Genomic DNA, 13,560 nt, shown 5'->3' with positions numbered 1-13,560 from the left:
GGGCTTCAACAAGCCACCAGCAGGACCTGGGAAATAGGGATTCTTCTGCCTCCACTTCAGGTTTTTAGCAGCGTGGTGCTAAACTGCTGTCTCAAAATGCAAAGGATCTAATTTGCTGAGGAAAACGGCCAAAGAAGGAAGAGGAGGAAAAGGAAAAAAAAAAAAGAGGGGGTATTTTGTGGATGCTCTACTTTTCTTGGAAATGCAAAAGATTATGCATATTTCTGTCCTCCTTTCTCCTGTTTTATGGGGACTGATTTTTGGTGTCTCTTCTAACAGCATACAGATAGGTAGGTACCCTTTGTGCTATGCTTTTGAATTGTGCATAATTTGGTGGTAATCTTTGTTCACAGTGGACAAATTAATTCATGTCATGTAGACTTATGTCATACCTTGACTGCATTCCAGATTTATACTACCTAGAATATACATGATTTTCTTAGGATGAAGCAAAGGGAAACGACTGTGCCTTTGATACAATAGAGGAAAAGGTCTTCTCATTTCTGACCCCCAAATTTTACTAATTCTGCCTTAATGACATCTCCCAGTTTGCTCAGATTCTCTAGGGGTCTGAATGCAAAGCTTGTGATTATGAGTAAAAGCGAACGTTTCTGGCCACCTACCTTGCCCTCAAGATTCTCATTAGTGTCTTGACCCTTTGGCTACCTTTTGGACGTTCGACCCCTGCTGCCCGATTCTGTAGATGTGTTTATTCGGCCTATTAGCGCGAATAAGAGACTCCGGGCTTCTGGGTGCTAGCGGGCTCCCCTCCTCTCCCTCCAGGGCACTGACACGGTTCTCTTGCTTGGTGTTTGTTCTTTGCAGGGGGGCTGTTTCCGAGGGGCGCCGATCAAGAATACAGTGCATTTCGGGTAGGGATGGTTCAGTTTTCCACTTCGGAGTTCAGACTGACACCCCACATCGACAATTTGGAGGTAGCCAACAGTTTCGCAGTCACCAATGCTTGTAAGTAATGAATATTCATGCCTTTCTGGTGCCGCACGCGGAAAGCTAGCAATGAGAGTGTGGGATGGTGTGTGTGTGTGTGTGTGTGTGTGTGTGTGTGTGTGTGTGTGTTTCTGTGTGTCAGTGTGTGGGTGTGAGTGACTGCACACGCGCGTGCGTGTGAAGGCATAGAGAGAAGGTGGCTGTAATCTCAGAGACCCCCGCTGGCTGGGGGTATAAACAGGGGGCGCGAAAGGCATTGAAGAGTTTGCGCACTGGGGAGTCTGGTGGGGGTTCGAGCTGGGAGCATCTTTCTTGGGTTCAGGGTGGTCCTCGCCAGTCTCGAGTGCTAAGAGAAGCCGTCCCCGCCCCCTCCCCCGCGCGCCTCTTGGCACCTGGCCAACAGAGAACACGCTGTTCCCCAGGGCGCGCTGTCGGGCTGTTGGACAGATCCCACCAGGGACTGCCAGAGCCCTGATGCCTCCCCGGCAGCTGCAGCAAACTCCTGTGTTTGGGGCTTAGATCCGCAGCCTCAGCTCAGGCTCATCCTGTGGTCCCCGGGAGCCCCAGGCTCTTCTCTTCCTCCCGACAAGTTGTTAGAATGGTTCTGGAGTTGGGCTCAGGGCTGTTACATAACGCCCAATCGAGGGGCGCAGCGCAGCAGGAGCGAGGCCCACGCAGGCAGGCGCAGCCCAGGCCGGGTGGGGAAGTGGGCTGGGGCAGGGGGAGCACGGTCCCTTTCTCCACCGAGCTCCTGCCAGAATCGAAGGGGGCGATTCTGCCCCGGGCGCCGGGGTCTGCTCGCCTGCCGGGCGCGCTTTGTTCTCAAGTAGCCGGGCTCTGGCAAAGGCTGTCAGTGGAAAAGGGGTGGACAACAGTTGAATCCAGCCGAGTTTTAAAATCTGAAGAAGTCGCTGATCAGCCATTTTAGTCTTTGCAGTTCTCCATATTAGTCCTTCCACTCTGCTCAGTGCTCGGGGACTCGCGAGGAAGCTCCATCAAGGCTTCAAATACAGTAATAGAAACCAAGCGATTAGGTATCTGAAAGGTTCAATGGAAAGGCTGGCGGCCCTTTCCCGGGATTCGCGCCCCAGCCGGCGTGGGCAGTGCAGCCGCCGCCACTGTACCTTCCTGCCGGGTTCCCAGAGCTGCCATCATTTCCTGCTGGCTGGGCTGGGGCGATCCTTTCCTGCCGTGATGTTCGCAGTTCCTATTTCATAGGTAATGATTTGGGGGAGATTTGCAGATGCCTTACTTCCCACTTTGGCTACAGTGTAAAGGAGCTAGCGGAAAATTACCACAGGAAAAGCCCCACTGCAGCGATCCCACATTAGACAAACAACTGGTTGTCATTCCACTTCCTCGTATTAAGCTTTAATCATGCATTCGATGGTTTGGCTTGATTACAATATCAGGAACATCATCAACTCATTTTGCAACCGCTGTCACCCGGGTGAATCAAGAACTGAATAATTTCCTTTGAGTGATAGAACAGGGGCATTATTGTGTCATATTAGATGACCAGAATCCAATTGTTCTTGAGGGACCGATTTAAGGTTTCAATGCTGTTTTCTTCAAATGCTGATTTTACAGGAGAACGATCTGTCTCTCTCTCTCTCCCACTCTCTCTCTCAGACAAAGTGGATTTGCGGCTTCAAAAAATGTCATAGAAGAATATATCAGAAAATTGTAGTCATACCAGACCCAGACACACACACACACACACACACACACACACACACACTCCCTGCTTTAAATTTTAAAGGCTTTCTTGCTTGACCTATTTACCTACCAGAACTAGACTATTGGTTTGGTATCATGAAGTTTCCATTTTTCCTAAATTATAAGTTCAATATGCAACTGTGTTGAATAACTATACGTAATTGTATACTAGTGTGACAATACTTTGAAAAGTAAAGAATCCTAAGGGAAGACTACCGTTATTGGGAGGAAGTGGATTTTAGGGTGGACACTTATAAATTTTGAAAATAGTCAGAAACTGAGAAGTTCATTCATTGGAGAAAATAGTGAAGGGAGCATTCTGAGAAAATAATAGATATGTCCATTAAACAAAATGAATATTCTTTGATTCCAACACATGTTGAATTACTGTTGGGACTTTGTAAAGAGAAAAGATTATGGTTTACCTTAGGATAGGTTTAGTTCCTTGACCTTAGTGTGTGTGTGTGTGTGTGTGTGTGTGTGTGTGTGTATGAATGTATATTCATATATGTTTGCAAACATGTTTAACTTTTACAGATCTTACTGAAATAAAATGTATGGAAAGAATATGTACAAATGTTACACACATACAACTCCATGATTTTTCACAGAATGAACATATTCATGTAATAAATGATCAAATCTTCATTTTGCCCAGACTTTCTGTTTTTCTCAGAAAGTGAAACTGAAATTTTAAAAAAAAGTACATATCTTCAGATCCTAAACTTAACCCCTCATGGATTATTATCCTAGAACGCTGAAATTATTTGGAGGAACTGAATGTATTTAAAGAACATGAAAATTCAGAATCTCAGCACTTACACTTCCCATGTTATAAGTAATTTTACAGATTGCTACAGAGAACTAGCAGAGCACTATTACAGAAAAGAGCCCCCTGGGACAGAATTTTCTAGAGTTGACATTGACTTGTTGGGTTAACCACTTCACATATGTGACTCAGTTTCTTTATTCATTTAAGAATTTCAAAATCTATGAAATGGGATGTTTTTTCCTCCTTTTTTGGTGCTAAGGACAATAGAAAATATTAGTTTCTCTCTTCTCAGAGAGTGAAAGTGAGGGAGAGATGATTATATAAAGTACAAGCACAAAATCACTAGTCAAGAGATCTCCAAAGTCAAATTTACCAACATGAGTCTTGGGTATTTAATCCCTCCTCAAGCTTTTTCTCCAATGCCTTTCTTTTGTTTTCTTGCCTTTTTAAAGTTGGGGAACCCATAATTTTTCTTATATAAAGTGGAATTTACAGTATCAGGTACTTTGAGAGTTAAGACCAAAGCATCTTTTCCTCATTTCCACCAAAAACCTAAGAAATTGTGCTGTAATTCCATTGTTAAATAATGGGTATTGTCATTCAATGCTTATAATTGGGGAGATTGTTCTTCGTTTTAGTTAAGCCATAAAAATCCCACTGGGTTAGATTTATATATTAAGAAAGTGGGATTTTATAGTTTCGTGATAGAATTTTAACAGAAATAAGATTATTTGTTCACTGATTTAATTTCATTACTGGGATGAAGGAACTTTCTTTGGAATTGTTGAGGTTGACATTAAGTTAAACATCCAAGAAGATCTTATGAATGGGTGGGTTAAGCATATGCAAATGAATTGAAATCATTCTGTTCTGAACTGGGTAAAATGACTAAGTGCATTCCACTGTTCTCCTGTATATCCTTTTTTAGTCAATAGTGAGATCGGAATGTACCTGTTCAGTCTTACTTCATTCTGTGGACACCTGAGGAAATAAAGACTGATTTCCTCTTCTTTCTTTCTTTCTCCTTCCTCCTTCTTTCCTTTCCTCTTTCCCTTTCATCTTGACTACATACAACACAATTTTTTAACCCCCTGAGGGTTTTTCAAAACCTTCATTATGAGAAAATACAAAGCCTATAATCAGAAAGAAACTTGAGACTGACAGAAGCTGAAGCCACTGATGGGCCTCAAGAATTTATTCATTCACTCAGTTATCGAGAATAAATGAATGTTTTTCCCATGGTAACTCAGTTTTTCTGAACTTTTTCCTGTGTTCTAATAGTTTATAATGCTTCAGAGGTTTCAATATCTTTAGTGTGTATTGGCAGCTGAAGGGTTGTTTAAGAACTTTAGTGTGTGTAAAGGCATTCTAGTAGTTCTTAAACGGAAGTAACTTATTACAGTAATAAAAATATGAATTTTTGAGAAAATAATAAATTTGATACTAGTGTTTGTCTACATACCACATGGTTAACTAATAGAATCAACAGCAGATTTTAGGAAAATACTACGTATTTTTACATTCTAAATAATTTTAGTAAATTTTGGTGCTATACTAATTAGGAAAAGTAAAAAAAAAAAAAAAAACCTGTCTGTAATGGTGATAAACATGAGTATTTGATCCCATAGGATTTGGGGGATTAAAGATATTAAATGTTGGATTTACTCTTCAAAATCTTCTGAATCTTGATAAATGAATTTGACAAATAGCTTTTAGATTAGTTAATGATAATTTAACAATTTTATAATTAATTATTAATTCCATAAAACAAAGTAAATTATAAAAATATTAAATTTTAAAAAACAGAAAATGAAAATCTACTTTTTCTGTAAGCCAGCAGATGGAGATGTTGGAGAAAATATTGTGTTTTATAAAACTGTTGCCTACACTGAATACGAATCCCTTTTAAAATGTTGTAAATGAATTTACTTAGAGAAATTGAGAAAATATAAATGAAATCTAATTTGAAAAGCTTTATTTAAAACATTGTTTGAGAAACAAAGTTCAGTTCCTCCTTTTAGAAACAGATTATCTTAGATTTTATTTATTAAATAGACCATCCTACATATTGTAGTCTTGTTCATAAAGCATTTAGGAACAGAAATGATTGTAACTGCTCTTAACAGGGAGAAAATTCTAAAATTATATTTTTCCCTTTTTTAAACCTTGATTACACAAATACAATTTCTGAGGTATCTTTCTTATCATTGAACTGTAGTCACAAAATTTATTTATCATTGGAAAGTATCAAGAAAATAATAAGCATGTACTAAACAGAAATCCAAGGATACCCTTGGTTGAAATACTGTATTTGGGGATGAGAGAAATTATGTATGCAAATAAAAATTCCTGTATGAAATTATGGAAGCTTAAATGAGCAAGAATTTACTCCTGTGCAATCCCTGCCTGAGGTCTTACAAGATTCAATCTGCTGACTTAAGAAGTGTGGAGCATTTCTGTTTCATGTCAAGCCTCAAAAGTGCTGGGGTTATTGTACTGTGACATTATGACAAGCTGGTGCTGATTTGTGCAGATCTGGGATCCTCTCATAATCTCTTCCAGTAACATTTTGTAAATGTTCAAACTTCCTGAGCCCAGAAAATTTTGAGAAGGCTGAGAAATAGCAGTTGATTCTTGATTATTCCAGTTGGTGTTGCGGTAAATTGTGTTTTCAGATAATGTGTTTTCTCTTCTTCCTCCTGCAAAAAAAAAAAAAAAAAAAAAAAAAAAAAAAAAGTCAATAAACTTACTTAATCTGCAGAACACATGCTACTTCAGAAAATAAAAATCTGAATTAAATTAGGGAAATCTTCTTTTGCAAAAATTTTATAAGTGAGTGAAGGGCACATTATAATAAATGCTGTTGGGTTGTTTATAGTTCTCTGGGTAAATTATATTTCTTTATCAACTATATTCACTGAAGATTTCCAAGATTCCATTAAAATATTAACTCTTTTATTATGAAAATTTTTGTCAAAATTTCTGAGCTTTTTTCCTCTAATGATCTAAATAATTGGTAAACCTCTTATAAGGCTGTGCTGCTCAGTACAAGAGGAAATGATTTGCTGAAATTAAAATTAAATTTCAAATTTACCCTTGATGTAGAAAATTTTAAACATCAAACTGTTTTTCAGAACAGATTTTGCAAACTTGGAAAAAAGTGAATGTGGTTCTTAACAGTGGTGTTGATTCTAAGTGTAACAACTGTTATTTTGTTTGTTTGTTTATTTTGTTTTATTCAATAAAAAATATTTTATTATTTTTGGTAATCTTAATTTATGGAGTGAGAATATTTAAAAATTAACAAGGAGAATGTAAAATGTGACCTTCTTGAGGGCAGGACAAGCTGCTGTTAACTTTTGTGTTTTTATAAAACCTCTATAAGTTCCTAGGGCATTGAGGCACTTAATTATTTTTTACTTACTAAACACCTTTAATTTTATACAAGACTTTTTGCCATGAAATTATGCTTTTTGAAGTCATAAGTTTACTTTTGTTATACATTTCAATTTCAAAATAAACAATGTGCTTGATCTCTGCCTCAAATCCTATTTAAACAGAGGTGTAATATATTTATTTTTATTTTCATCTGCAAGTTAGGCATGTTCATAGTCATTATCTTTATACTTAAAGCTATTAAAATGATTTTTTAAATATGTGCATAATATGCATTTAATTTTTTTATAAATGTTAATTGTTAGGATGATGCAAAAGCCATGCTGTGAGTCCTTTGAAGGCCAGACTCTATTCTAAGTACCCTGATACAGGACTGCTCAGCTTCCATTTTAAGTTTTGATTTTCATAAATGCAACTATATGTCTTCCTTGAGTGGTCACAAATTTATCTGGGAAAATTCCTTGTTGCCTCCTGCCAGAATATTATATGCCACAATTTTCTGTGTTAATTCCTTCAGTGTAAATTTTTTACAAAATGTACAGAATTTAATATATTGTTTTTTCTTTTAGAACATATCTAGGAATGGAGTGTTTATGGGCATGACTTTATATTGTGGGCCAATTGCTTTATTTGAACTAACGTGTGTGATTATTCTGTATTCTTCTGTGTCTCCCCACCACCCCCTTTTTGCCTTGGTCTATCTCTAGAGTTGTTTTTCAGTAAGTTTGCATTTTCTTATTTTTATTCTATTAATATATTTTTTAAAAGGAAACACCTGTGCAATAACATATGGAGAAAATTGTCCACATTTCTTGCTACTAATTTATAGCTTAAGGTTAAAATTTAAAATTTAGACTCTTGAAATTTGTAATTGTCTTTAGCTGAACAGAACAAACAGTTTGGGAGATGTGGGTTATCATAGAAAGAGACTTTATAAGTAAATAATTTTTTATTTGTAGTTTAAATTTTCATCTTTCTTTACATTTCTCAGATGACAGTTTTCTTAGTCTTTTTACTTTGAGTATTCTTCAGAATTTTACTTTATAGACTTATATAATTTGTTCATAACTATGCAATGTTAATACACTCATTTTTTTCTAATTATTTCAGCATGTAAAATATGAGTACAAATTTGGCTGAGTTGAGAAATGGTCTAAATTTTAGTTTATCTAAAATAATGCAAAAATAACATCTTATTTCTATGATGCTTACTTTCTCTTTATGGAAATCAATTTCAAATAATAAATCATTTTGTATTTAATTATTTTATGGTCCCTGGTAGTTTTATTCTGATGAATTTCAGTGAGTCTCCGAAGGTACCTTGCAATATAAATATTTTAGTGCTAATCTTTCAAATACCAAATTATACTGATAGGAATGAGAGAAATATCTTTATGTAAACTGAGTACACTCTGTTCTTATTATTAAAATATAGTGGAGTATTATCCGATTATTCTTCATCACTGTAATAGAATATTAGCTATGTCATTTCCAACTTCAGCATACATTTAATTGAAACTCAAGTTATATAATTTATATAAGAAAAAAATTTTCTGCCCATAAACCTTTTGTGTCTTGTATTAAATTTTTGAATTAAAAAATAGTTTTGTTTCAGATTTAGCATTCATTTCACAATTATTCCAGCATCAACTATAAGTATACATCAGTACTTTGATTTTACACATTCTATTTCTTTTGTATGAGTAAAAATATAGAATGGGAATATTGAAATAAATATTTTCAGGATAAGAAATGAATACTTATTCTTCCTCATTGTGGATTGATATTGGCAGATTTCTTAAAATGTGGGAGGAGAAACTGTGGAGAAAAAGGGAAAAACACTTCAGGAGTCTTGGTCACTAGATACAGCTGTAGGAATTTGGATCTGGAAATGTATTCTTTCTCTTCTTCCTCTTTCTTTCCCTTCCTTCCTTCCTACCTTCCTTCCTTCCTTCTTTCACTTCCTCTTCTTACTCTCTCCCTCCCTCCTGAGTATCTGGTAGTAAATTGGAACATTTTAGACATATTTCTCAAGGACTTTATGACAGCTATTTATTGTGAGTTGCATGTTTAAATGGGACCATTTATTTTCATTGAGCCAGATACCACCTAAATAGTTCTTGAATTTTACACTAAAGGGAAAGTCCTCGGCTCCCTAAAACATCTTTGCTCAATGCACTTTGGCAAATATATGTATGGAAGTGGAGATGGATAGGGGTTGTGTGTGCGCTTTGCTGGTTTTCCTTGAAAAGTACATTTCAAATTATATCATGATTTTGTCTTTATCCACATCTTCTCTTTGTGAGAAATTAAACAATTTTAATCTCATTTTAATATATGTATGAAATGGTAATATTTGTTTTGTAATTTCTAAGTAGTTTCATAACTTATAATTCTACTTATTTTTCCAGATTTTGGTTGTTACTAGTTTACAATGTTATTACTCTTTTAGATATAGGAAGAAATTTTAGGAGAATATACAATTCAAATTGGATATCAAGAAACTATGAGGATTGTCATCATAATGATGAATACACAAGTTTTCATCTATGAAGATAAAAAAACTACACTTATTCTTTGCGCTTTGTAGCCCTGATGTCCTGGGATACAGATTAGAATTGATTTAGCATCTGCACTTGGAACTGAATTCTAGTCCAACTACTAGATATGTGTCATTTGACAAGTTGCTTACCTACATCTCAGTGTCCAACTCTGTGGAAGGGAATCATATGTTAAGCATTATTTTGAAGATATGCAATAGTCATCATAAACAATATGAAATGTGTTTGGCCAAAAGTGTGCATGTGCATACAAGTTAGGGAACTTTTTGATATTGCATCCTGTGTTAGGATCTTTGGAGAATTTTGACTAGCGCTTGCTCTGAGATGCAGAGGTAAAAGCAAAATGCATTTCTAGTTTCTTGTAGGAATCTTCTTTTATTGCTTGTATACCTTTTCAGGACATGTGCTGTTTGGTGACAAAAAGGTCATTTACAAAATAAATCACATAAGCCACACATTTAATTCAGCACATTGTAATGGTTTTTAAAAGCAGACATGGTGAAACTCAAGTAATAGTGCATTTGCTTTATTGCATATCATTTACATTTCAGGATGTTGAACAACTTACCCTTAGTAGATCACTAAGTGCGTAATTAAGATATTTCAACACTTTTCCAAACTGACTGCATTATAGATTCCTAACATTTCATTTAACTGAATCAATTAAATTTATTTGTTTAAGTGAAAAGAAGTCAAGAGAACACAAGACTTGAGGACAAGGCAAAGATAGGTTTAAATATAATTAGTAGCTTTATGATACAAAGCATGGTTTTGCTCTAAGATAAAGCTCAGTTTCCTTATTAAACCTAATAATATTATTGGGGATATTAAATGAGAAAATAAATACCTCAATTAATTTTTCATCAGTGTTTCCAGTATTCTTGTATTCCATTTGCTGGAAACTGGACATTGTGCTCAGAGTGAGGGAGAAGAATAAAATGGAAGTCCCTGCCTTAGAGAATTTATAGATTTTATAACTTGAATACTCACATATCACTTCTATTTTACAAACATGTTCATATATTTTGTGGTAGTTTTGTAAGGATTATAGAATAAGTGGTATTACTTTTTTAAAAATATTTTTTAGTTGTAGTTGGACACAGTACCTTTATTTTATTTACTTATTTTTATGTGGTGCTGAGGATCGAACCCAAGGCCTTACACATGCTAGGCAAGCGATCTATCACTGAGCCACAACCCCAGCCCCTGGAATTACTTTTATATCCATTTCTAGACGGGAATACAGAAATTTCAATGAGTTGCCCTGCGTTTACTTGGGAAGAATTTGCCCAGAAAACCAGTTGGCTATGTTCTGAGCCAGAGCCTCTATCAGTCTCAGTTGATGGTGTAGCTAGTTGATTAGCACAGGCAATTGTGGATTAAAATTATAGGTCCAACATTCACTTTGTGACTTTTTGTAAATTATTTAAACTTTGTAGTAGTGTGTGTCCTCTCTGTAAAATAGGAATCATTATAACACCTGCCTCATGAGGTCATTGTTGTATTTAAATCACAATGGTTGTCCTATATAATTTAGTGATTAATATCCCTAATTTCAGTGATTCTGATTGCATATTAGTCACATGCTTTAGGTGCATGGAGGTGAAGGCCACTAACAGTTTTTTATGTAATTATCATAATAATGGGCTTTAATAAAAACCATTCAAGCTAATATTAGAAACAAGTATTTAATATTAAGCATTTTTAGGAAACTGGTGAGCATGCACATTTGACAAGATCTTTGTTGTGTCCTTGATCCACAACTCCCCATTCCCTAAGTTCAACAGATCAACTGCAAGAACTGAAAATCATGCATAAAATCATGTACATTCTGTTTTAACATTTAACATTAATATCTGATGCCCTTCAGTTATCACTTCCACCATTATTATATTCAAGCAATAAAAATGAAGTGGTGCATTTTCCACAAGTGGAATGACATTGAACATCCGTCAGGTTCCCAATGGACTTTTTTCCTGGGGATACCTGTATGCATCTTGTTGCTAGTGCTAGTTGGCTTGCCTCCTGTCATCCTCCTCATACATTTCTTCCCCAGAATGAATAAAAAAGCTCTGTTTTTCTGGCTGTAGTCTGTTGAAAGTTTTGGAAGGATTTTTTGTTTTGTTTTGTTTTGTTTTTGAAAAATGCACATGATTACGTGGTCTGAAATTACTTCCTTTGGGAAACAGAGATGGGAACAGGAAATGCAGCCACTGATAATGAGTAAGAATAAGAATGATCTACATATTAGCTAAACATATTTTATAGTTTATAAAATATTCACTACCTCATTCTGTGTTGACTCTCATTATTCTGGTGTTGTTTTATATATTGCAGTTAATAGGAGCCATATGAACTCTAATAAGGTAGTTTAGTAAGAATTGGGGTCAAAATTACTCAGTGAAAGAACATCTATATATTTAAAAAACAAATTACATTGATGATTCTGAATTTGGGAGGGAGGTTGAATGCCCTGTATACAAGTAAACCGCTTATCTTCAAAGTGATTATACTATCCTGTTTGTATCCAACTAAAAACTTATCACAGGATAGTCTTCTTTCTTTTATTGTTCCTCAAACCTTTAGTTTAAGCCTGTTCTATGTTAATCACTTCAGTAATGTTAATCAATTCAGTAATGTCTAAAGTGACAATAAGTTAAGATTTCTGTATTGGAAATTATTCATGGGTGTGAAGCCTTTTATTTATAGTAAAACAATTCATTAATCTAGGTTAGCCAGATGATTTTCCTATTAAGTTAGAATGTATAGTACAGTTACTATTTCTAGATCATTTATAAATACCATTCTATGCCTTGAAACTAGACCTAAATCCAAGTATTTTAAAAGCAGAAATGACAATTCAAAACTTGACCAGAAAATGTAAAAATGATTTGGGTGGCAGGTGACTACTGATTGAAAATACATTTTGAAAAACTGGTTAGCCAAATGAGGAAATAATGTTAATTCTAATGTCACTCATAGTTCTATCAAAAGCAGTTTCAGTTTTTTTGGTTTTTATTTGGAGATGATGATTTATGATTTGTATTTTATTTTGCATATGATTTTTCCCTTTTCATTGCCAAAATATTTTAATTCAGTGTGAACTGATATATACTGCTGAAATTATTGCTTGCTCTTTACATAAATGAATATATGTAGATTAAAATATTTAACTCTAATAAACACTATTCCAGATTGTTGCTGAAGAAGCTAGTTGTAAATTTTACATTAATAGGTTTTACAACATATTAGAATTGTTGATGACTATGAGTATTTAGAATAATATAAGAAACACGATACCTTGCTAACATCTCTTACACTATTAAAACAGCTTTATATAACCTAAACTTTGATTTTTAAAGCAGTTTGAGGATTTCTGGTGGAAAATCATGATTATTTTTAAAAATTGATGCATTTTAACATCAAAAATGGTATAAAATATTTATTTACAGTAATTTGTTGGTATTGTGGGAGATTTAAAATTTAAAATGTGCAGTAATTGTGAATTAAGATTCTTAAGGTATGTATATTTTTCATTTTAAAAATTATTATGAAAATACTTCATACATATGGTATTTTACAAACCACTACAAAGGGGATATAATAAATCCTTATTTATTTATTTATTTATTTTAACTGGTTATTTTTGATTATCCATGACAGTTCAATCGTTTTGAAATAAAAATTGTTTTGAGTCTTTCTTCCACCACAATTGCATTTCTCTGAGATAACTACTAGCAGTGGTTTCTGGAAGTTGGCGTGTAATATGTATTATTCTATATCTTGATTGTTCCTTGCTTAATAAAACCAAGAGTATATCTTTTACCTGAACAGAGATTTTCCTCTTTCTTTTTAATTATTGCAAAGTAGTCTGTTGTTTATCCTGCATTTTATTGATGATTACCTTCTTTTTCTCTATTTTATTTTATTATATTTTTGGTATTGGAGATTGATCCCAGATCTTCACACATGGGAAGAAATCACTTTACCACTGGGCTACACCCCAGCTTCCTCTTTTAATAACATATGCAAGTGGGTTTGTAGAACAAATTGCAATGAGTGAAAAAAATTGTAGTCTAAAAGTATTTGCATTTTGTGTAAATATTCAAAAAAGCATATCAATTTCTAGTCCTACCTAGAGTGTATGAATGTATCTGGTGATGT

The 13,560-nt window shown here is 34.6% G+C and overlaps 1 protein-coding gene across 2 annotated transcripts in view; it reads left to right on the top strand.

Moving 5' to 3' along the window:
- Positions 1-202: 202 nt before the first annotated feature.
- Positions 203-13,560, top strand: part of GRIA2 (glutamate ionotropic receptor AMPA type subunit 2) — a gene marked incomplete at both ends in the record, with an annotated part of 140,487 nt that continues 127,129 nt past the window's right edge. For both annotated transcript variants that reach the window (XM_081304515.1, XM_081304516.1), the window contains 2 exons: positions 203-290; positions 826-966. In XM_081304515.1, coding sequence (XP_081160641.1) covers positions 203-290; positions 826-966 — 229 coding nt within the window. The remainder of the gene's footprint in view (positions 291-825; positions 967-13,560) is intronic.

This window comes from Spermophilus citellus (genome assembly GCF_964194105.1).
Source record: "Spermophilus citellus genome assembly, chromosome: 8".
NCBI lineage: Eukaryota > Metazoa > Chordata > Mammalia > Rodentia > Sciuridae > Spermophilus > Spermophilus citellus.
The sequence above is the reverse complement of the archived record's forward strand: the minus strand, read 5'-3'. Positions and strand labels throughout refer to the sequence as shown.